The 24,292-nt window shown below is 41.9% G+C and overlaps 2 protein-coding genes across 2 annotated transcripts; one reads left to right on the top strand and one right to left on the bottom strand.

Annotated features, from left to right (window-relative positions):
• Positions 1 to 802: 802 nt before the first annotated feature.
• Positions 803 to 13,716, top strand: LOC131684573 (transcription factor grauzone-like). The gene is made up of 8 exons (XM_058967577.1): positions 803 to 978; positions 1,034 to 1,363; positions 1,422 to 2,002; positions 2,090 to 2,561; positions 2,625 to 2,821; positions 2,878 to 3,411; positions 11,834 to 11,939; positions 13,597 to 13,716. Exons 1-6 carry the CDS (start codon positions 856 to 858, stop codon positions 3,407 to 3,409), a joined length of 2,235 nt encoding a protein of 744 aa, XP_058823560.1. The 5' UTR covers positions 803 to 855; the 3' UTR covers positions 3,410 to 3,411; positions 11,834 to 11,939; positions 13,597 to 13,716.
• LOC131684638 (zinc finger and BTB domain-containing protein 24-like) lies at positions 3,566 to 5,040 on the bottom strand. The gene is made up of 3 exons (XM_058967668.1): positions 4,822 to 5,040; positions 3,925 to 4,745; positions 3,566 to 3,862 (listed from the first exon to the last, which is right to left on the bottom strand). Exons 1-3 carry the CDS (start codon positions 4,957 to 4,959, stop codon positions 3,709 to 3,711), a joined length of 1,113 nt encoding a protein of 370 aa, XP_058823651.1. The 5' UTR covers positions 4,960 to 5,040; the 3' UTR covers positions 3,566 to 3,708.
• Positions 13,717 to 24,292: the final 10,576 nt, after the last annotated feature.

The following is a 24,292-nucleotide window of genomic DNA, read 5'->3' as shown; positions in this document are numbered from 1 at the left end:
AGTGAGGATCCCATCATAAAATTTATCCTGTTTTTCCTGCAAATATAACAATTTATTTGATCCATCCACCACAAGTTGATCCAGTTTTGTCTTTTTGTTCCAGCTCACTTCACGAACCGTGGGGGGATATTTTTTTTTAAATTTTTGCTCAGCTCACAATCCACTCTGTCATTTTACCCGCTTACTTCACGAACCTAGCGGGGAAAAATATTGTTTTTGTTTTTATGCTCCGCCCACTAACCAATAAGTCTCCACCTTGTTGTTTTTTCCGGCTCACTTCACGAACCTAGCGGGAAAAAATATTGCTTTTGTTTTTATGCTCCGCCCACTAACCAATAAGTCTCCACCTTGTTGTTTTTTTCCGGCTCACTTCACGAACTCGGCGGGAATTTTTTTATTTTTTTTCAAGCTTTTCATTTTTTTCCTGCGGACTTCACACTTTTTACTTCCAACATTCACATGTAGATGGCGCGGTAGTAGAATATATTTTTTTTCCTGCTCGTTTTTTCCCGCCCGTTTGACCGAAGTCCGCCCTCCCCTTAAGCCCACAAGCGGTTTGTTTTCCTCCCAATTCGCAGTGCAAATGATTTGTTTTCCTCCCAATTTAAACGTCAAAACGGCACAATACTAACGCAGCTGGATAAGTCTATACTCGTCGAAAGACGCGTTTCCAATGCAAAAAATGTCACACAAAAATGAGTAATAATATTATTATATTATATTATAACAAACGTGCACTGTTGTGTCAAAGCTTAGACCTTTTTGGCAACACTGCACGTACGAAGCGAAAAAGAAGACGATTGTTTACATGGTAATGGTTTTCAATCGGATGTATTTTCCGGATCAACTGCGAAAATGACCGATAATTTGCAGAACTGTTTAACCTGCCGCCGACAAACAGAAAATTTCCTTCAAATACTGGATGAATCAAATGTGGAAAATGTAGAGGCTATACTAACAAAGCATTTCTGGTTTAAGGTAAGTTTGTACGCTTTTTTTTTGCACAATCAGTTTTACAGTCTGATCTTTGAAGACGGCAGAATACGAACATAGGGTTCTTTGCATCAGCTGCTGGGAGAAGATTGATGAATTTCACAAGTTTTACTGTGAAGTTGAGGAACGTTGGTGCAGCAAATCTGACTTGTTGGAGTCTGTTGTAAAGACTGAGCAACTTTTCGACGAGAATGAAGCACAGAGTGAGCTGTTTACTTGCGAACTGATAAAGGTGGAAGAAGAGAACACAAAATTGAAATCTGTTATCGATGGTAGCGAATCAGAGGAAAACAATATTGATGGGAATGTTACAGATGACGATGATGATGATGATTATCTGCCAATCGGTGAGGACGCTATCGATTCAGAGGTATTATGCATTTGACAATGTCGGTAGTCCACTGTTTATTTTTTCTTCCTTTCGTTAGTTTAAACAGGAAGATGAATCGTCGGAGGTTTCCACCGAAGAATCGTCCATGCCAATTGGAAAACGACGAAATATTACTCGTATGATGTCAGCCAGCCTAAAGGAACCGGCCCAAAAGAAACGGCATGTTAAATCTCTAAAAAGCATGAACCTCAAGAGAAACGCTTTGATAGCGAAATACGTTCAGCTTGTTTGCGATTTGTGTGGACACAAGTCGGAAACTTTTTCACGTTTACTCTTGCACTATCGAAGAATACACGAAATTCAAGGATATGTAACCTGTTGCAATCGGGCCTTCCAGAAGAAGTCTGGATTGTTCGAGCACTTGAGCCGGCACGAATCTGGGGCAAGGGAACCATCGCCGCCACAGATCCGTTGCGAGCTATGTGACGCTTCGAAAACGTTCAAGGACGAAGAAGGGCTACAGCTGCACAATGTGATATATCACTCCAAACAGGAGAAAACCTTCCAATGTGACCAGTGTGATAAGGCTTTCAGCAGTGAGTGGCATCTTTCGGGGCACAAAAGTTGGCATCAGAATGTGGCTAGTTTGAATATTCATTGTGACAAGTGTAATAAGTAGTGAGTATATTTCAGAACAAAACTTTCATTGAAATAATTTTCAGTAAATTCAAGCTAGGTTTGGATTAATTTTTGATTTTTTTACAGTTTCAATTCGATTCGTACACTCAACACGCACATGCGGGCACACCACGCAAAAGTAACCACAGCTTTGACAACATCAGCCAATTTATCCAACACAGTCAGCGTCACAGCTGAATCAACTATTCCGGAACCAATTATAGCTTGTGAAGAGCAAGACTCTACAATGGAGTATGCCACGCTAAAGCCATCCAATGTGATACCTATAGCCGCGAGTGTAACTTCAGAACCCCCCAAGAAAGGGGGAAAATCCGCAGAAGAAGTTGCAAAGGAAGATGAGTTCATTCGCCGGTTCTGTACTCTTGTTTGCGACAAGTGTGACTTTGCAGGAAGAAACTACTACCAACTCGATAAACACTTTAGAACCGATCATAATATGCGCGGCTATGCGATTTGCTGTGGGCGTAAATTTTGTAAGAAACGACGACTGTATGAGCATTGCCAGCGACACATCAATCCGGACATGTTTCGTTGTGAGGTACGTTTTCGGTAGATTAACAATTATAATTTCTGTTGTGTTGCAAAGGTACTTTACTTCCAGATATGCAATAAATCGTTTACCGAGAGTAAGGGTTTAGAAAAGCACAATAAATGGGTTCACACGCCTGACTCGGAAAAGCCATTCAAGTGTGAAATTTGTGATGCTGCATTCTATAAAGACTATCTACTGCGAAATCATATGAAGTATCACATATCGATGGAGCAGAAAATTTTCAAATGCAAGGAATGTGACAAGTCGTAAGTTTTTTTTCCATTGACATGATCCGATCGGTTAACGAAGGTTAAAATTTCAGATTTGGTACAGCAGTCCTACTTCGTGCTCATCAGCAAAATATTCATGGCGCTGTGTCCAGCTGGGTCTGTGATATTTGCGCCAAGGGATTCGTACACAAATCACTGTTGGAGAGACACAGAATCTCCCATTCGCCGGAGGGTGCGGCTAGTTTGAAAATGCAGTGTGAAAATTGTAAAAAGTGGTTGAAAAATAGAGACACCTATCAAAATCATCGGAAACGTTGTCTCGCTGGTGGTCCCGTGACGTGCGACGTTTGCGGCAAGGAAGCAGTGAACGAACTGGCTCTGGCTAGTCATAAACGGTTCAATCACGAAGAGCGACCCGCATTCGCGTGCAGCTATTGTGGAAAGCAGTTCAAACGAATCCTACGGTTAAAGGAGCACGAGGCGAACCATCGGGGTGAGGTACTGTACTCGTGTCCGTACTGTCCCAGAACGTGTAATTCCAGTTCCAACATGTACACCCACAAGAAGGTGGCCCATCCGGAGCTGTGGGCGGCCAAAGTGGCCGAGCGATTCTACAAGAAGTAAGGGTAAGCTAGGCTCAATATAGAAATCTGATTTTAAATTTAATGTTTTGGTGTTCTAAAACTGCCGAATGGCTTGATGCGTCGTTTCATCTCACTTTATAGGCTAAAAGTTCGGTTTCGAACTGTTGAATTTCTCTGCTATGACCCATCTAATGAATTATCGACTCTAGTGAAGGTGTTGAACCTTCCAAACTCCGCCAAATATATTTATTAAAAATCTTAGCAAAAATAGAACCAGTCTAAGACTAGATTATCGGTACACGATCGTAACACCAAACCACGTTCATTTTTAATTTTTTACTAGTTATTCCCCGTTGGTGGATGCGTCCCATTTTTCACATGCAGCTTATAGTGCGCGGTAAGATTATGTTTCACCGTAAAGTACTTCCCACAGAATAGGCAAGGAAACTCTGCGATTCCCGAATGGACCGTAGAATGAAGCTTCAACTTGCATCTGAAAAACAAAAAAAGACGATGACAATTCATTTCATCAACCCATCCGAGCGGGGAACTCACTTCCGTCTGAACTTTTTTCCACAAATTTCACATGAAAAGCGAGGATCTTCTGTATGTATCTTCCGATGAATTAACCAGTACGCTGTCCCTTTGATCCTCTTGCCGCACACTTCACAATCGTAGTACCGATTGGCAGACTTGTGTCTGCTTCGGTGTTGCTGAAGGGCAAACTTTGAATGGAGCTTCGCATCACAACCTTCGAAGTCGCAGGAAAACGGTTGCACTCCAAGGTGTCGATTCATGTGCCCTTCCAGTACTTGTTGGGAAACCAACTCCCCGCACGTTGAACATACCACTTTTTCCGGTCGTTCTTTAGCTCGTTCAGATGTTTCTTGTTCCGTTCTTTTTGCGTTAGAACTCGGGTCGTTTCCTCCATCAGATTCAGTGTCGTCTGATTCATCTTCAAGTACGGTGTTTTGATCTTGATTATCGCGCTGAAATAGATACGAAATAGAGTCCCCATCAGGTTCTTCTTCTTCCTCTTTGACGCAGACCAACAGCTCAGCTGATTTTTCGTCAATGGCTCGTTCTGATACTGTCGGTATAAGTTCTATTGCTCTGTGGTCCTGTTCGATCAAGCCCAAGCTATCGTGCCTGCTGATAAAAGCATCGATTTCTCGCTGATGTGCTTTAACTAAATCTTTGGCTTGTCGAATGATGTTGCCACTATCCGGACACGTCCAAGTGTCCGATTGAAGCACACAGGCTTCATTTGTGAGCAAAATTTCACTCTGCTGGCAAGCTTCCTTGAAGCATTCGATCAGCTCTACAAGGTTTCTGCAGTTGGTACAAATACGGGTGGTACGATCCTGTTGACTAGGCTGAAAGATGCATTTTTATGTTGGCAACAGCTTCGTTTCATCGCTAACCATTTTCTATATTAAAGTTCAAACCTACCTTTACAGCAACAGCAGCTTCAATTTTGCTCTTAAACTTGGATCCTTTGGCAAAGATATCTTCTAGCTGGGATTTGTTGTACTCCCGCAAGCACAGTCGGCATTGACGGCCTCGTTTCCGATGAAACCTTCTCTCCATTTATTTCCTTTAAAGCTTATACATTAACTAAAAAAATTACTTCCGTGCCTTATTTGTAATAGCGATTCTACGTTTCTAGTTTGTATATAAAATATTTTGTTGGACTATTTTGACAGATAGAACGAGGATGTAAATAAAGGTGAAAGCTTCCAGCTTTCAGAGCTTTCCTATCGATCATCAGAGTGAATAGGAAGAGAGGCGCAAACTGTGAAGTAAAAAGTACCGTATTGAACCGTTAACCTGCCACCCTCTCTTTAAGACGTGACCGTGTATTTTATATTGTTTTATAAGCGTACCTTTTCAAAATTTCACGAACCGAGGGCGTTATGTTAACTTAAGAGGAGATGCATTGGCTAGATCACTTAACTGGGTGAATTAAAAGATCTGGCATGAGGAGGTTTTACTGGAGGATTGCATGGAGGGAGTATAGTCCCCTCTATAAAGAGGATGCTAAGCTGGATTGCTGCAATTAACGAGCATAAACATTGCTGAACGCTGCATACAAGGTGCCCTCCCAAATTATTCGTCGCCGTCTATCACCATTAGCAAGGGAGTTCGTAGGCCGACATCAAACAACTTTTACTGATGCGCCACAACGGACCAAATATTCGTGATTCCACAAATTCTGTAAAATGTGAATAAAACGTGCCTATTCATCACTTATTACCTGTTCATAGCTGCATGTGATACTATCGATCGGGATCAGTTATAGCAAATAACGTACGAATACGGGTTTCCGGACAAACTGGCGAGCATGCCTTCAGCTGAGCTGTTCTTGTCCACATGAAGACTCATCTATCAAATGTACATATAGGGTCTGTTGGATTATGACGCCAAAGCAGTCGATGTTTTCGCCGAATTCGAATCTGGTCAGTCTGGCCCTTTCAACGGTATCGTGTTGAGCGCGATTCCATCTAACTTGGCCACGGCCTTGCAGATGATCCGAATTTTCGATGACTTCTTGGGATTGATGACCACGCCTAAAGTTTAGTAGCATGTACGCCGGGGACTCAACTCATCGAACTCCTTCTGTATCGCTTTGTGTATGTACCCCTGCACTGCTGAGATTCTCTGAAACAAAGTCCTCAAGGTCGGCACGCTTATCCTGGAGTTTCACTGGTGGCAAGGAAATGCCTGATTAGCCGATGCAAACTCTACTTTTATTCTTTACATTTCCACAAACCTCTATTCTACTTCTTCCTCTTTCGCTTCTTATATCAATCTGACCTTTATCGGGGCCCCTTATGTTGCTCCTTCATAACCTGGTTCTTCTTCTGCTGTTGAACTCCCGATGTCCTTTCAACCGCGTCTATGGCCTTTACTGTCTGCTGCATTGAAACCGATAAAGGGGGGGGGGTGATCTTGGTTTTCGTTGGGCCCCACCAAGGATGGTTGGCACCCTTGGTCGTCGGCCAACCGTCGCGGGCAAGCCGGAATACCCGGAACAACGGTGTCGGCATGAGGTAAAGGTGTACCTTCAATAGGCCTGCTCGTCTCTCATTGCATCAAACTATGCTTTTAAAATAAAAACTGAAGGCCTTTATGGGGAATTACTTATATTAGGGCCCCGTACACGAGGCGTTAGTAATGTTATTACTGAGCAGTAATGCCACTTTTAATGAACGTGTAAGACGAGTAATGTGGAATTCCCATACAATTCCAGTAATGACACTACTTAGTAATGACACTTTTATTGCGCGTGTAAGGGTCCCTATTGGGACTTGAAATTCACTTCTATATGGAGAACTTACTTATCTGTTCAACGTTCTTCACGTTTAGGTCCAGTTTAATTGAACGAAGCTCAAAACGTGTACAAAAGCATCATTCACTGCTTTGCACAAGTGGTGCCAGGTCTGCCTCCGATTCCAGCCAGATCAGTAATGAATCAACAGCTGCGAAGAATCAAAAGTCAACCAAGGTGAAAGAAGTAAAACAAGCGGATTTTGAAACAGCATATATCACGGATCTCTGAACCAGTTGCTTTGTGAACTTTCTGAGTTTTTACCATGGACTGTAATTAAGGTGTTGGGTAAAAACAACGTCTTTCACGAAGTACGTGCATTGATCGACCCTGCTTGCATGAGTTCACTGATCAGCCTTTAAACGTCTTGGCCTGGAAAGGCGCAATGCCAACACTCTTTTGCGCGGTATCACCACCGTGAAACCCAGCAAGATAATTGAAGCAGTCATGCTGCAAATATCATCGCGATTCGATCGTCATTGTGGTGGAGGCTTTAATTTTAAATCATCTGATTCCGGATCATCCGAGTTAACAGCACAGACTAACAGACATAACACTCAAAAACAAAGCTTCGCCCGCTTTAACGGTCATTTTAAAAATAATTGTAGTTGGGACTGTGGCCACATTTGAAATTATGGCGCCACTGACATATGAACAAGCATATGGGGGATAGACCACTAGTGAAAAATTGTTCCCAAACCTGAAGGCTAACCCACCAGTAAATGAGTGTTTGGGACTGTGAATAAAAGGTGGAGCTAGTGTTCTGGGAAAATTGTCGGATCGATGTTTTTGAGGGAATTCCCTCATAGTGTTATGTCTGTTAGTCTGTGTTAACAGTTTGACGTTGATATTACTGCTTTGACTGAGGCGCCTCTCGCCGATCCAAGCTACAACATGTGCGGTAAGATCGACAGTCTGTTGGGTAAGAAGCTCTTTTTTTCTATTCTAGAACCGGGTAAGGTGTATGACGGTTGAGGCATACCAATAGTACAGAATTCTGTCTTTGGCTGCCTGGTTGGTGGTCATTTCAATACATCGGATACCAACAAACGTCGTGCGGTACTCGGCTTAACGACAACAATCAACCTGGACCAAACACTCCGGAAATTCTGAGAAGTGGAGGAGATAACTAAAACCAAGCAGCTCACCCCAGACGAGCTTCATGCAGCTGAGCATTTTAAATCCACCATATCCCGGAACGAAGAAGGACGGTTCGTAGTTTGCATACCCTTCGACCGTAACTCCGCTAGCGAATGACGGATCTCAATAGTAGCATGTCTGTAATAATATACGTACATGGAACTATTGAGAACCAGAGCTACAGGTCCAAAGCCCTGGTAAAGGAGGATGGTTGTGATGATCTGGGCCGCGGTCACCACGTAAAGCAAGATAGGTCATAACCCCAATTCCAAGGCGTGAAGCGACCCGTGCCGAGGGATGAGTGATCGAGGGGGTGAAAAAGATGCTCGATCGTTAACGGAGCCTGTGGGGTACCTGTGCAACCCCCACAGTAAGCGTCCCTTACCACGTTAATGCGGAGCTCTGGCGTGGCGGACATTTATTCTCGCGCTTCTCGTGGGATCAAAAATGGAATCAACTAAAAACAAAAACAAACAAACGGAGGTGCCAAACCCCTTTGCTAGAGGTGGTTTGGCGAGGTCTCCCCCCCGTGGGGAGAGTAGTGGAGCGACGAGTGCTGCATCTGATAGCACCAGTGACCCCCCAGTAGTGGTAGGAGATAGCCCTACCATCGCACTGGACGGGCCACTATCCGCGATGCGCAAAGTGGTGGAGCAGCTCGATTCAATAATCGAGTTCACTAGCGCAAAGCAAAACATAAGCAAGGAGTTAAAGCAGAGTCTCCTGGAGCTCCGGAAAACTGTTCGTGTCGCAAGACAGAAACAGCAGGCTTATGCCAAGAGGGTGGAATGTCGGGAGAAGTCCGACAGAGAAACCCAGACAGTGGCCTCCAAGAGGGAGGGAAGAGAGAACGTCGATACAGGCACTCAGACAGTGGCCTTCACCTTCTATGGAGCCGCCGGAACTGGGCGAATCGACCACTGCTGGCATCCGGCGTTTCAAAGCAATGGAGAGAAAATTTAGCATCGATACAGAACTAAAACAACACTACACTTAAAGTTTATGGCTGAGTATGTAGCTCTCGGCCACATGGAGAAAGTAGCACCATGCGAGGCGGCGGTTGCACCGGAGAAATCATACTACCTTCCGCATCACGCTGTCTGGAAGATGGATAGTACGACGACAAAACTTCGTGTCATGTTCGACGGGTCGAGCAAGAGTACTTCCGGAGTGTCATTGAATGATTGTCTGCTTGTGGGGCCAAATGTGAACGAGCCGCTCTTCAACGTACTCTCCCGCTGGCGTACGTACAAGATTGCATTTTGTGCCGGGAACTTCTTGTTACCAAAGAAGACTCCGATTTCCAACGCAACGTAGCGCATCATTCTGGAATAATCTCTAGAACATTACCGTTTGCTGACCGTTACCTACGGTACGGCGAACGCGGCGTACCAAGCCTTGGCGGCCTTGCAACAGGTTGCGCTGACAGCCGAAGGGATTCTGAAAAACTTCTATTAGGATTATTTGCTCTCTGGATTCCATCGACAAAGCAAAGCTTGTTCGCAGCGATATCACTGAAGTTCTGGCAAGCAATGGTTTTGTTCTACGAAAGTGGTGTTCTAACGTTCCGCAGCTTTTGGAGTGCGATGCTATAAAAGAAAAACCTATTCCGTTGAAGCTACAACAAGAGGGCGATTCCGTCAAGGCTTTCGGGATCAAATAATCCTCATGGAGACACATTCAGTTTCAAAATCACCTCCGGCAGCGCGAATAGTAAGCGTCAGCTGCTGTCCGATTCGTCGAAGTTTTTCGATCCTTTCGGTTGGATGCGCCGGTTATCATACGAATGAAGATATTGTTCCAACACCTATGGCTCTATGACATGAGTTGGGACGACCCACTTCTAGCGTACATTTTGGGGGAATGGATTACTTTGAAAGAAACGCTGCATCACATTGAAAGGATTCGAATCAAGAGATGGATTCCGCACTCTGAAGGAAAGCTGCAACGTCATGGGTTTGCAGATGCTTCTAAAGCTGCGTATGCCGCTGTCATCTATGCACGCTCGGTTGACCAAAATGAAAGGATTTTAATCGAATCTAGTGGCGGCCAAGGCTAGAGTAGCTCCTATTCTTCAGGTACCACTACCACGCTTAGAGCTGATGGAGTTGTTTGCTTGGAGCGTTTCGGAGATCGTGCTCCACTGGCTTTCGTCGCTACCGAAAAAGTGGAAGACATGCGTGGCCAATCGCACTTCTAAGATCTAAGTGGTCGACTCCAAAATTCCAGCCAACCGTACGACGTCCCCCATCCAGCGTTTTTACCCAAGGAACATCGATACACCACACTGGTTCTGTCAGAAGTTTCAAAATTTGCACGCAGCGTCAATTTTGATGAGCGCAATGCTAAACCAGAGATACTGGATCGAAAGCTGTCAAACGGCAGTGCGGGTTTGTGTAGCGAACTGCAGGCGCTGGGAAAACTGCAATACCAATCGGAAGTTTGCATGAAATCTGGACGACTCCAGCTCGTCCGTTCATATACTGAGGTGTGAATTGTGCGGGCCCGGTACTTCTCCGTTCATCCAATCTACGAACTGCAAAAATAATAAAGGGTTATGTGGCTGTTTTTGATTGCCTCGGAACAAATGCATTCTACCGCAAAGTTACGAATTTGTCCACAAGCGCTTTTTTAGCAGTTCTTAAATGCTTCTGTGGCCGAAGAGGATGTTCATCATTCCCTCTGTCCCTTATATGGGTGGAATTTGGGAGACGGCGGTAAAAAGCATGAAGGAGCATTTCCGCGCGACTCTCAAAAATACGACGTTGACGTACGAGGACCTTTCGACCGTCTTAACACAACTCGAGGCTTGTTTAAATTCACTTTCTTTGTGTCAACTCTCCAAATCGACAGACACCTACCACCCAGTGAGCAAATTTTCTGGCAGAGACCGCTCTGCTAGATTTCTGTAAGTCTTGGTTTGGCAGCCCTGTCAGATTTCTGCGCGTATCCTCTCGAGTTAGTTGAGCTAAGGCGAACTCGGTTTCGCTCTCGTTTTCTGGCAAATTTTGACAGGAACCGAGCTAAACCCTGGCATAACTCGGACATAAACTCTGCAAAGAACCTGGTAATTCCTACCTGGTAGAATTTAGCACGAATCGAGCGAAACATCTGACAAAGATGTGGCAGGAAGCGTGCAGAGATCTTGGCCGTACATTTCTGGCGCGATTCTGGATAAAAGTGAGCAGCATCGGTTGGTTTAACCGCTTCTGTCAGAAACGGTTGTTGCGTTTGAACGAATTCGAATTCTGCCAGCATCCATTTCGTTTTGCTCAACTTTTGCTAACTTTCTGCTTGCCACGCTGGCCCTCACTCCGGAGCTTATTATTATCTATCAGCTTCTAAACTTGCTGCCAGAATCAAATATTTGTTACATCCAGTTGATGAGATATGGACACAATGGAGGGACGAATATGCCGCCACACTTCAGCCTAGAACAAGCGGTAAGCAGTACAACAGAATCTAGATTCCGGGCAATTTGTCCTGATTAAAAATGAGAACGCATCACCTGCGACGTGGGAAGATGCCAAGATAGTCACCACCCGTCCGGATCATTACGGTGTCGTACGCACTGTCACTGGTACGTCGAGGACAAAATGAATATCAGCGACCGGTACAGAAACTAGTTCCACTCTCCCTGGATTGAGGCTTTCGACTCAAGCGCCGGATGGATATCCGCGCGCAGTTCAGCCCTGCGCTCAACCAGACTTTCGTTTGAGGTCTTACCCCTCGCATAATCGGATGTCAAACCACGTCACCACGCGCTGCCAACATAAAATTTTTTTTTTTCGTTAATAGAAAGCACAAGGAAACCAGTCGAAATAACGTGCTGTGAATAAGAATGTTAAACAAAATAAATGTTCAGTCCATTTCCATTATATTGCAGTCCGCCGAGTTTTAATTCGTCCCGCTTGCTATCTTTCACTATAAAAAACGGTACGTTAAGATTCATTACAATAATGAATAAAAATACCTTTCTCTACATTATTTTAGATCTGCTGCTGAGTACGACAATCAAAACGACGAAAATAACAAACAAGCAAAAATAATCGATATCCAGACTATGTACGAGAAGCTAACTTCTACGATGTTGAACGAGGTGAGATCGAAAAAATGGAGCAATAAGAACAAAGAGAGAAACGGTAAAAACGACAAATTAAGCAGGTACAAGCTGAGTTAGGAACAGCTCGCCAGCCACTTCTATCGAAAGTTTCGAGTAGTTAGTGCTTACGAGCAGAGTTAAAATTAATCGAAGCTCCTTTTTGATGGCTGAAAATGAACCTGACGCGACTCGCGGTGAATAGAAAAAATATTCATTCGAATATCCATCCTTATTCATTCAGTTCACAATATATTCATTTCACTAATTATCTAGGAAAATGTTTTCAAATGCCGGTAAAGTATATGAAACAACAATCATCATCACTTACATTATGCCAGGGCCTACTTTGATACGTTTGATTTGTGGCTGCACGGTCGCTTCGTGTAACAATCGGAGACGAATGAAAATCTGCATGGATGAATGGGCGGTTTGTTCGTTTGACGTTTTCAGCTGCGTCACTGAATGTTGAAAATGAATGCGTCTGAATATGATCAATTTTCATTCAAAGAATTTGATTATTTTTAACTCTGTTTACGAGTAGATTACTACAACCAAATATAATACTCTAGGTAAAAATATTGTTTTATTCTAGTGCAATGCTTCTCTCATGTTCGATGGTACGCGATCTAATTTACGATGAATGGAATTGTTGCTTTGCAATGAATTTCAGAATTAATCCGGAACACAAATATCACAAATTATTTGATATAAAGCTCGTAAAACCAATATCCCTCAAAACAATACTAAATTGAGACAAACACATTGAAGAATATTAGTCTATCATGACGAGCAAAATCGCATAATGTCTAAAGCGAACAGAAAAAAGAGTTCCACGAGGTTACCCGTACCGTCAAGTGGTCTTGGATATCTCCTAATCTTAATAACCTCATTTTAACCGATAAGTGTCTAAAAGTGCGGTTATTAATACATTTTTCTGATCCGATACATATTTTTGCTCGGGTACGCTAACAGGTAGAATTCCTTCCACACAGATCTCTCATTTCTGTTTTTGTTTTGTGTCGATCGTGTCTGTATGCGTGGTGTACGATCACTTCACTTGTCAGAAGAAATCGTACCACGAATAGAAAGGTACACATCGCTGGAGCAGAATCAGTCACAGAATAAGATTCAAAATTGTGACTGAACGTGTTTATATTTTCGAAAAAAAAAATACCATTTCCATTTCAAACGTCTGTGATAAACCAATCGCATCGGATTCGAAAACAGTCGAAGCAGTAATGTGGAAATCGTCGGAATTTGCCCTCTTGTCGTTTGGATTCGTGCTACTTTCTAATTACATTGCTCAAACGGATGGTAAGAAACTGTAACAATGCCAAAAACTGATGCAAAATTTAGTTCAGAAATGCGTTTAAGTACGGTGTCATTTTATGATTCATATAGTGAAAAATTCTTACTAGACGGGTTCGCTGTTTGAACAAGCGCCCCATCATTCGAATCACCACCAGTCGTGAGAGAGCGAATGAACCAAACCTTAAAATTGCTCAAGGCCATCGCACTCTGCTTATGCTTTACATGCAGTCGACGATCGATTCCACACGTATTGAACGCGCGCACGATTGATCGCTGATTTTCGATTCTTTAATATACAATAAAGAATATTGATTTTCCTGTTTTTTTTTTGGTTTTGTTGCAGCTCTAATTAAACGATGCTACCAGTGCCGGTCGCGGGGAGAGCTTGGAAGTTGTAAAGATCCGTTCACGTTCAATGCGACGCAGGCAGAAAGCGAACACGGTGTGACGGCCGTTCCGTGTGCTTCCGGCTGGTGCGGAAAGGTGATCGAGGGCCAAGGATCGTTCAGGGAGGATGGTAAGTTTTGTTAGCGAATTCAATCGGCTAGTAGAGATGAAGACTTTTTGGAAATGACAACCATATTAACGCTACTTAAGCAATACTTTTAATTAGATAAAATATGGTATCTTCAGCAACGTTTTAGAGCTTAAATCCACCAGTTCACTTGCTAGGACATCTAATCTTTGTTTTAAACTAGTATTTTTGATTATAAGTGAAAGATGATTCTGACCCTTTTACTTCAAGCTATTTACTGTCTTTCTACGAACAACCAAGAACGAGACGTTCAAAGGGTTTTTTCCTTCATGTTATCTTATTTTCCCCCCGATTATCGCCAGGTTTGAATGGACGAATTGCTGCCAAACAATCAATTCAATTTATCTAAAACCTAACCCAGTAATTGGGTTGTACTCGTTGGATAAGAAAAATTTGCGATCTAATATAAAACCCACTCTTTCATTTATTTATAATAGTCCTATACATTCTAAAATTTAATACAACATTTTAGTAACTATTTTCCATTTAATAATACAAAGAAAACTTACGGTTTGCTATTAAAAGGTTAAATAACGTTTGATATGATAATGAAACGAGTTGTATTGTGGACTGTAAGCCCTAATTACATTAAACAGGTTAATTATTTCTATTTCCGATTGCAGACTACGACATGGCCACTCAGAGAATGTGTGTTCAACGGGGTCCATCGGATTCGGAAGATCGGTGTGCCTATACGGTGTACAACTATAAAAAGGTGTATATGTGCTTCTGCCAGGGTGATCTTTGTAATAGTGCACCTAGTTGGAGAGCAACGTCGAGTGGCAGCTTTCTCATGACGATACTGATAACACTATCGTGTAGCGGGTTGCTACCGCTGCTTAGATTTCGTTGAAAGTTAAGACTCGATTATGGAAACATCTTCTGGAAACCGTACTACGTAACACGTGCTACCTGTACAGAGAACCGGCTACCATGTCCATTGTCCGAAGTAATACGTATAAAATCATCTGAATGCACAAATACTAAAAAAAACTAGCGCCACGATATCAGTACATCCCGAACAAAAGGTAAAGTTATAGGTTATTTTGACTTTTCTATCTGATTAGCTTTCAAGCTTGTACCAAACTAAATTTGAAAAGATCGTTAATTTAACCATAACTCGAACACTCGAAATTGATGTTTGTTCTCTGGGGTACCACTGTTGAGTATTGTTCCAAATATCATTGATAAGGTACTGCTAGCTCTTCATACCATATCTAATTTATTTTTAGACCGTCACCACGACTTCTTCGACATATCATCAATTGTTAATTTAGATAACATGTTATGTTATTATTGAAGTATCATGCAGTCCATTCAAATGCTAAGGTCCAAATCAAAATAAAATGTTTATATTCGGAATACATGTGTTATGCAGTTCAATGCTTGCTGTTTTGGAATATCACCTTTTGTTCGACTGTGGTAAAGAAGTAAACTTTGAAGTAAATTTCGTCTACGATTTTAAAAACGCTGACTACGACACTTTTTGGATGGATGGGAACAAATCGTTAAAATATATCTAAACAAAACCAATTCTCATGACCCCGTTGGCTTAGTACCACTCCAGACGCTTCTGTAGACACTCCTTGAGGTCCCCCCGTTTATAGTCCCGGTAGTCGCGAACGGCGCACCCCGTGAGCAGATCGCTTACCAAATCAAGTATTTGTTGGCAAACGTTGAAATTTTCTGCTTCCTTACTTCCTCCGGAACACCAAACTTGTGCTGGGCGGTGAAGAACAGTAGCCCCGGAAGCCGCTGGAAGTCCGCCTTGCCGTAAGTCTCATCATCCATGATGTGATAATGAGGCTTCGTCAGCATCTAGGTGTACAGTTTCCGTCACTTTCTCACCGTATTTTGCCGTTTGTTACGATTTGGAACCTTCTGCACTTTGTACGTATGTAGTCCCTCCTGGTCTTTGACGCTCTGAACGAATCGCTTGGACAGATTCAGTTTTTTGGACACAACATTGACCGAAGCATTGGGATTCCGCTTAAACGCTTTCGCTACACACTGATCGCTGAAGTACATCCATTCTGACCGCATTTCTTCTTTCGCTCGATGCTCAGAGTTTGGTAGTAACGCTTAATCACATGACTCACACTTGCACACAAACCTATATCCTGTAATGCTAGGGTATCAAGTAGAATGAACGATTTTAGACTAGCAGGCCTTGGCTGTTGTGACAGACAATCAAGCTTCAATTTTTGGAAGAAAGTAGACGGTTACGGACACAAATTGGCATGGCCCCGTTCACGATATTATCGATGTGCTTTCATGTCACCTCTTTGTTTTACTGACGACTTTTCCAGGATTGACTCGGAGCCTCGCTTGATCTATATATTTAGCTCCCGCTGTTTCTTTTTGCATTCCATCATTCTCTCCATCTATAACGTCATTTCAATGCTTTGCGTACTTGGGCCATTGAGCCACTTTACTCGGATCTTCTCCAGCGGTAAATTACCGCAAGCCATTTAGCTCCGGATTCCATAAGCTATTTGGCTTCGATTTTCGTGAGCTATTTCGATCTCAGCTTTGTCGCGATCTACTCGGACAGTTCCCGGAGGTGAACTCACCTTACTCCGACTGAGAGTTCCACGGTGGCGGAATTTCTCCCGATACCGGTACCCGTTTCCTTTGGATTTTTCTCTCGGCACCTATGTCCGTTTAGTGAGCCAATTATCCTCGGCGGTGTACCTAGCCTACTCAACGAGTTTACCGGTAGGTACCGAAGTCTGTCGCCAATTTTCACTAAAAGTAACTTATAAAATATTCTTAGAGGACAACTTTTTCAAAAGGAACTTAGCGAATTCTATTTTAAACATAAGGCACATTTTTGACGAACATATAAAATTTTTCAATACATAAAAAATTTGGTGGGAAGTGTTTTGTCCTTAAAACACCCCCGGTTATTACGACACTGAAATATCATATCTAGAGATTAACCTTTGCTGAACTTGTAATATAATGGATTACAATCATTTTTTAGGGATAGTGTATGAGCCGTTGTCTCTGTTCACAATTTTGACCTCGTTTTGAGAGATTTTCGACGACGCACCGAAGAATGTAGTGCTTTTCAAAATTTCCAAATTAAGTTTAAACAAGCTCGCTCCTTGGCGTTGTAATGGATAGCTCACCAATGAATTGATAAAAAACCATCTCGTAAGACAAAGAAGTGTGTTTCCAAGTGCACTTGTTTATCCTATAGACTATGAGTAAAGATAAACTGTCAATATCCGGAACCAAAAGAGCATGACTTCATACAATGCAATCAAGCGGAACAAGTATTAAGATTTCGTTGAAAAAATGTATTTTGTATTTCCCAGTAGGCTTCACTTTTCATGTTCTTATTTGTATTTAACAATGTTATTTAGAAAGATGTTTATTGCTGCATAAAAAAAACATTTTACTTATGCTGTTTTTCATCAATTTAGTGTTTTTGAAGAAATTGGATAATTTTATTGCTTTTCTTTATTTCAGATGATCGAATACAGTCGAGTACGTTCGACCTTGCACCATTTTTGGTGCTGCCAGTTTAACATGCGTGTTTTTCTAGTTGCCAGTTTTGCGATTTTTACATCCACGAGTTTATTACAACGAGTGTCTATAATTTATCCATCAACCGTAACAAAAATTAAAGGGTTGTGTACAGGACACGACCACGGTGACATTAAAAATATAGCTTTTTTATCTATCACACATATCGACACACATTCTTGTTCACTCGCCTGTTTTCATATGTTACAATTTGCTATATACCCTCCCCATTAAAACATAATTTATTGAAGGTCTTTTAACGGTAATCTATTAATTAATCAAGTATCTCACTAGGTGATTGGCATTATTTGGCTGATCCATCTAGTAAAAATAGGCTGGTCTGTCCAGAAAATATATTCAAAAGAAAAGTTCCATATTGAGAGCTGTGATGAGGAAACCCACGCCCGCCAACGGAAATATACAGATTCTCCATAAAATATGAAATTTCATTTTCCATTTAAATTTTCAATAATGTACTAATGAACTTAAGTAAACAATCTTAAGTGTAAGTATTTCTTGATCGATTAGTGGTGGGAAAATGAAATTATTTGATAAATTACATTGTTATGCAACGTTCGCACTACCAGTTAAAACGGGTTTTATGCTATCTTGGTGACATTTTTCTTGTTGCTAATTATTAAAACGTGTTATAACTCTGTAGTGTAAACATTGTATTATTAAACCAATTCTGCAGCGTTTTATGTTATATAGGTGTTTTATGTGGTAATAGAACTGACATAATTATATCTTCAGTACAGCGGTTTGTTTCATAATTTAAAACAGATTTATTTTAAAATTTAAATTAGTATACCCAACCGTATTTGTTGTATACCTTAAAACGCAATTAGAACTGTGTTTTAAATACATAGGGTAGGACAGATATTCTGACTGGTTAAACTGGGAAAACAATTTTAAGTCCAGTAACGCTTAAGACATGGCTTGAATTTGAATCGAAAAAGAACACCCGCTTCAACTGCTGCTGGGACGGTAAGTTCTGTTTTAAAATTTTCCGTTGTGTGCAGTACGAAACAAAAGTGTTTGAAATTAGAAAACAAAAAGTTCTGCTGGGAATGTGATTGTTTCCGATGCAATTACACTCAGATTTTTCACGCAGGGGATACAGGCCGTGTAAATGAAAACCGCGTAAATTTTATAAAAACGCGTTAATGAAAACCGCGTAAATTTCAAAATCCGCGTAAAAAACCTGAGTGTACTCTCCTATATAAAATACTACGCTGCTGAACAGTGTAATAACTACAGAAGCACGTTGTCAGATGCCTTACTGATAAAAAACATATAACCGAAATATGAAACATGAAAACCAATTGGCTCTTTACCCTACGCAGCTACAAAGCGCCGTAAACATGGATTAACAAGTTACAACGCACACGCATGCATAAAAATAAATATATTTTTTTCAAACGCAACACTCTTAAGCAGCACACACCGTATTGAATTAAATCCAAACCACCCCGCCCACCCACTTTGCAAATCATTCTGTGACACCATGCTGGTACCCGACAAATCCGCACACGGCCACCGGTGCCGAAAATGCATAGCGTCTACCGCTTATTGTAGTGCCCAGACGCTGCAGTCATGATCTTACCCGTTCGACATAAGAACAAAAACTGATTCAAACGGGTACGCGTCACCTCTATTTATAAACTAACCGTATATGGTTTAGTCACTTAGGTGCGAGTGTGTGCAAATGCCAACGTTACCGAAAATCGATAGCGCTTATTGCATCGCCCGGAGACGACGTTGCTCGTGTGGGATAAGAGCAACAACTGATTTAAACGGACTTGCGTTGCTTCTATTTATGACTTTTCGTGTTTCATTGAGCAACTAAGCTGCCCTCTTTTGACGGCTGTGTCTGAGAAATCTGCCTCACGAATGGTATTTTTCCCGTTTTTTGTGAACTTTTTAATTTTACCAATTTCCAAAAGTCTACTTTTATTGGGGAGATATTAAATTATTACCAATATTTAAGTTAGGTGTTTCTGAATCGGTTGGTGTATGAATGATTAAAATCCATCTAGTAATATCGGAGTTATAAGCGTGCAAACCTTACATAGTTTCGTTACATGGGAGATAGTTTAGATTTTAGAATGACACCTAGCCCCAGATAGTGGAGTAAGACATTTTTAATGTCAAAACTCCAGAATGCAATCAGTGCCTCTCTGAAAATTATAACATCGAAGCCTAAGAGCTAGGTGGTTGCATGCGAACATCCGCCAGATTTATAGTCGCTAGTCCCAGCGAAATTTCGTGCAGTTTACGGCATGTCATCTATTAAGAGGTTAGTAACAGTCTATTGTCTTTATCCGGACGAAATTAGCCTAGAAGCCGTGTGGCATCCTGCGACTAGAATTATCTTCGCAAAGAATGGATCTGCAGGATACCTGCTCCGATGTCGTAAAAGGCGCGAGAAAACTCGAGTCCTAATTTCAAGTATTTCCGTGCCAAGGATTGAATGGCTGGCGTGACTAAAATATGCTAGTCGCAAACGGAATGCCATAAGCCCCATTTCTGTGTTAAACTTGTTACGTTTAAAGTGGGTAAAATGGTAATTATAAGTGCAATAAAGAGGTATTAGACGGGAGTGTGTAGCACGCGCGTGAACGCACTCCACCCGCGATGGGTTGTCGGAATAACGGTAGCACTGGAGCTGTCATAAAGCAAACCGCATGGTCATAAATTTTCTGAGCCGGTGGAGTGTGGACGGCACACCACGTGAAAATTCGGTCTTTTGGTTGAGCGCTCGTGAAGCTAGTCGCCAGTGTCGGTATATCGAGGAGGAGCATGTGCGCGAGGACGGTGCTGTATTCTCCATGGTTTAATTAAAACAACGATATTGTGTTTGTGTGAAATTAGTGCCAGAAAAGGCGAAGGGAAGCGAATCTCGGGAGAAACCAGTTTTTGTTCACCCGATTTCAAGGTGACCGCTCCGTTTTATGGTGCGCACACACACGCACTAAAAGTAATCAAGAGACGAGTTCAACGGGACGACATCGGAGAAGTCATCAGAAAATTTTGGTGGTCTGCGCTGCTGTGTAACGAGACAACGTCTAGGAGGCGGCGAACGTCAAGAATCGCTCTCGGATCGAGTGTGACAAGCAGAAAAATTAGCAAAATTGCCACGTGCGGGAGGTGGCGGATAATCTTGTGCCCTGGCCGAACGCCGGAACCTCTGTACCCAAGGTACGGACGAAGAACCTCAACGGCTAAGCGGTAAGTCTGCACATTTCTCATCTTACCTCAGGCACTGTTCGCTTTTGTTAGTGGGTCAGCGAGCCTTTTTTCTCTCAAGATAAACTAGAAACATAAAAAATATGTAAGAAAATCTGCATCGAAAGATGCACCTGGAATCCGTTGTCGCAGATTCACAAATGAAATATAGACGTGGAGCGATGGACCTAGAAAAAATATGCTTGGAGTATCCACACAACGGGCAAGATAACCATTGACGAGTCGGTGAATATTCCGCGTGTAGCTATTCTATTAAATGCGAATGTTAACTTTACACCAATTACTGAATTGATGAAAATAAACATACTTGCAATAAAGTTAAATATATCGATAACGAGAGGGGGGACTGATATTGTAATCGCTTCTACATGCTTCACAGGGGAACCAGATGAAGCCTCACCACAAGTAACTCAGATTGTTGGATTCTGTAGGAAAAGAAAAAAAAACTGTCGGAATTCCGGCACTCTTCAGCCAGAACTCAGGGTCTTATAGCACAACCGATTCTAATTAGAATCCGTTTGTGTCACTGGAGCCGGAGTTTTGGTAGAAGCCATGACTAATGTGAGAAAGCATCAGTTTGATATTTATACAATAAATTAGATAACTATCACATATCAATTATGACAGTCTGATCGCCGTCGATTCCTTCTCCAAATTGTCCCTAGCAGTTTGGAGAAGGATTGAAACGATCCGTATAAAATAGACCATCAGCCATCAATATTTTCAGTGGGTTCTTTGCTCGACTGGGTATGCTTGTTACGCTAGTCAGCGGAAACGGTACCCAATCCGTGAGTGCCGATTCTTACGCCGCGGAACACTGCACTACAGGGTACGACACTCGAAGTGTAACCTTAAATTAAAAAGATCATAAATTCGGTCTGGAATAGAGTTAAAAATAATCGAAGCTCTTTTTTGACGTTTGATTCGTTGCTGCACGGTCGCTTCGTGTAATAATCGGAGCCGAATGAAAATCTGCATGGAAGAATGAGCGGTTTGTTCGTTTGACGTTTTCAGCTGCGTCACTGAATATTGAAAATGAATGCGGCTGAATATAATCAATTTTCAATAAATTTGAATATTTTTAACTCTGGTCTGGAATATTATTATTTTCTTCACCAGGACAGATGCAAACAATTGGAGAGCGCCTATCTGCGGTTCCAGCGGCATAAACCATTGTTTGTGTCGGGTGCTGCCTTCTGGTGGCCAACTGATGATTCAAATGCTCATATGAATGGTGGGTCAAGTAAACGCTATCGTTTTGAGAGTTTACGAATTGCTTAATTTAAAAAAAAATCGTAAGAAAACAGGGGCCCCTATTCTCAGTCACGTCACTTAGTGGCTAGAAGAAAATTTCCTTCTAATCACTAGGTGACGTGACTATGAGAATAAGGACCACGATGTTCGGAATTGGACCGCTTTTGGCCAATGACTTCTTCGCTCTGTGCCTTTTGGAACTTGCAAGGGCTGACCGTGAGCTTATTTTCCAATATGCATCGGATGCAGCAGTCGGATAGTTTTCAGTTCTTTAGCGATTTGATTTTCGTCGTGGATTTCGTTCAAGTCGCTTTTTCACTTTTCGAACCATCTCTGGTGACGTTGCAGTCTTTGGATGACACATTGCGTTTTGCGATGCTACATTCACAGCAAGATGTTTGAGCTCATGGACAATCGCTGATTGTGATTTTTCGGCTAGATAAAAAGCAATTCCGCTATCACGTTTGTATTCCATCCCTGATCACTTTTTTTTGCATTCATTTATGGCAAAATCCTTTTGTACGTTTGTAAACAATACTCCGAAGTGTTATTCAGCCAATTTTAGACAGCTGCGCGAACGGTCTGAAGTTGGTTACACTTCGAGTGCAGGATATTAGCGTTTCATTCACACTAAAACTTTGGGATGAAAACTCAGCAAATCAAAAAGCGTAAAGCTCAGCAAATTAATTTCAACTATTTGACAGACTGATTTTGTTGAAAATTCAGCAATTGATTTGTCAAAATGGCAGTGGGCTGGATTATCGAAAAGTCGGCGATTCACGGCTCACAGAAACAAGGCTTGCTATTCCGCGAATTGACAGTTTTTGGCGACGTCAGAGAAATCGTTGAGATAAACAAACGGATTTCTCGAAAGTTGATAATTAACAATATGTAAGCTCTTACGGCGGGGAAAAAATGTGCAATGGATTCTTGATGTAAATTACGCCATAATTACACTAGACACAGGAGATATTCAGTGCGTCTATGTGTTTATTAGCGAAAAACGGGAATTTGGCTGCTGCCATAGAAAACATATCTAATCGTAATTTTCTGTTCCCAGCAAAGGTTTTGGACATCGGGATAGCTTCCTTGTGATCTACCAGGTACCGATCATCCATTAGCAGCAAAGAATATATGAGCGAACGAGCTAGCCTTGAATATGTAAGCCGTATCGGTGATTGAGCTGTCAATTTGACAACTAAATTGCAAAATTTTTAGTAAAAAGAATTTGTCACCGTACCGAAGCACACTCAACCAGGCTCTATCAAATCAAAAGTTTCCATCCGAGATCATCCGCACCTGTCTGAAACTCATACGCGGGTTTAATGGCATCTTCAACGTTCTTTTGAAGAGGATGGTCGTATTTGAATGAATCCAGCTCGCCTTTCGCCTCCGCCGCACGCAACTTGCACCAGTTGTTGACACCTTCTAGACACTTCCTAAGCTGCGGATCCTTGTCAGTTGAACAGTTGTGGAAAAAAGTTGTCCATATAGCATCCATCATGTTCGATGCAGAGTCGGGATGCCTTCTAATCGACGGTCCATAGTATGTCGTTGAATCCGATATTAGCATCCCCTTTTGCACATGACCCACGCATTCCTTTTTTAGCAGAGTTTGAGTATGGGTTCAAGTCCAACAGAGGTTTTCGAGTCGCCTTCACCATTTCTTTCATAGCGTCCACCTTCATTTTCCCTGTATTGTCAAGATTATTCGCAGCGCAGCTTTTGCCATGAGAGTCCAGCCATTCGTTGTATTCTGCCGTCCCTTTCTTCGACGCTAGGTCGCGCAAGATTGACAGAATGAAGATTAGACAACGAAGTCCAAAACCTTGAAGGAATACTTCCCAATCAGTGATGATGAGATCCCAAAAGGAGACGAAAACACTCGTTTTTTTCCAAGAACCGTCTCCAGAAACGCTCAAGTGTGTTGCTTCAATACCAGTTTCAACATTCAGGTTCATTTCCTCGTCCACAGCTACAGTGAATCCACCGATACAAACTCAAGTGCCAACGTTCGACAACTGCAAACAACCGAACGTAGCAATTCAAATCGTCGCTTCAAAATGATTGAAAGGCTCGTTTCCAATGAAACGCGCCATTATTGACATTGGAAAACGATCGTAGCAATCTTTGACACAATAACTGTGTTACTATTTCCTATCAAATCGCGCATCAATTCTGCGAGTAAAAACTTCCAAAAACTCAAAAGGGAAATACCTAAATATTTTTTTCGGATCAAAATTAACAACTCCACAAAACTTTTCATAATTATTTTATATTTGTATATATATTTTTTATTTTTTTCATATACTTAGGGACATACTTTTTGTTCTCCGGTTTTCTCTTATTTCAGAGTTACATTTTCCTTAATATCGGCAAAATACACGAATAACTTGTATTTATTTGATTCGTTTGTTTGCATTTTACCTTCTTTTTTCGGCGGCGTTACCCGGCTTTACTCTTTGCA

This window comes from Topomyia yanbarensis, chromosome 1 (assembly GCF_030247195.1).
Source record: "Topomyia yanbarensis strain Yona2022 chromosome 1, ASM3024719v1, whole genome shotgun sequence".
NCBI classification, from domain to species: domain Eukaryota; kingdom Metazoa; phylum Arthropoda; class Insecta; order Diptera; family Culicidae; genus Topomyia; species Topomyia yanbarensis.
The sequence above is the reverse complement of the archived record's forward strand: the minus strand, read 5'-3'. Positions and strand labels throughout refer to the sequence as shown.

Bases quoted from the DNA above. Each gene is read 5' to 3' on its own strand.
- LOC131684573 (XM_058967577.1), top strand. From the start codon at position 856: ATGACCGATAATTTGCAGAACTGTTTAACCTGCCGCCGACAAACAGAA. The intron at 979-1,033 runs GTAAGTTTGTAC...TGATCTTTGAAG, and splicing joins CAAAGCATTTCTGGTTTAAG to ACGGCAGAATACGAACATAG. The intron at 2,562-2,624 runs GTACGTTTTCGG...CTTTACTTCCAG, and splicing joins CGGACATGTTTCGTTGTGAG to ATATGCAATAAATCGTTTAC.
- LOC131684638 (XM_058967668.1), bottom strand. From the start codon at position 4,959: ATGGAGAGAAGGTTTCATCGGAAACGAGGCCGTCAATGCCGACTGTGC. The intron at 4,746-4,821 runs GTAGGTTTGAAC...TGCATCTTTCAG, and splicing joins AAGCTGCTGTTGCTGTAAAG to CCTAGTCAACAGGATCGTAC. The intron at 3,863-3,924 runs GTGAGTTCCCCG...TTTGTTTTTCAG, and splicing joins GGAAAAAAGTTCAGACGGAA to ATGCAAGTTGAAGCTTCATT.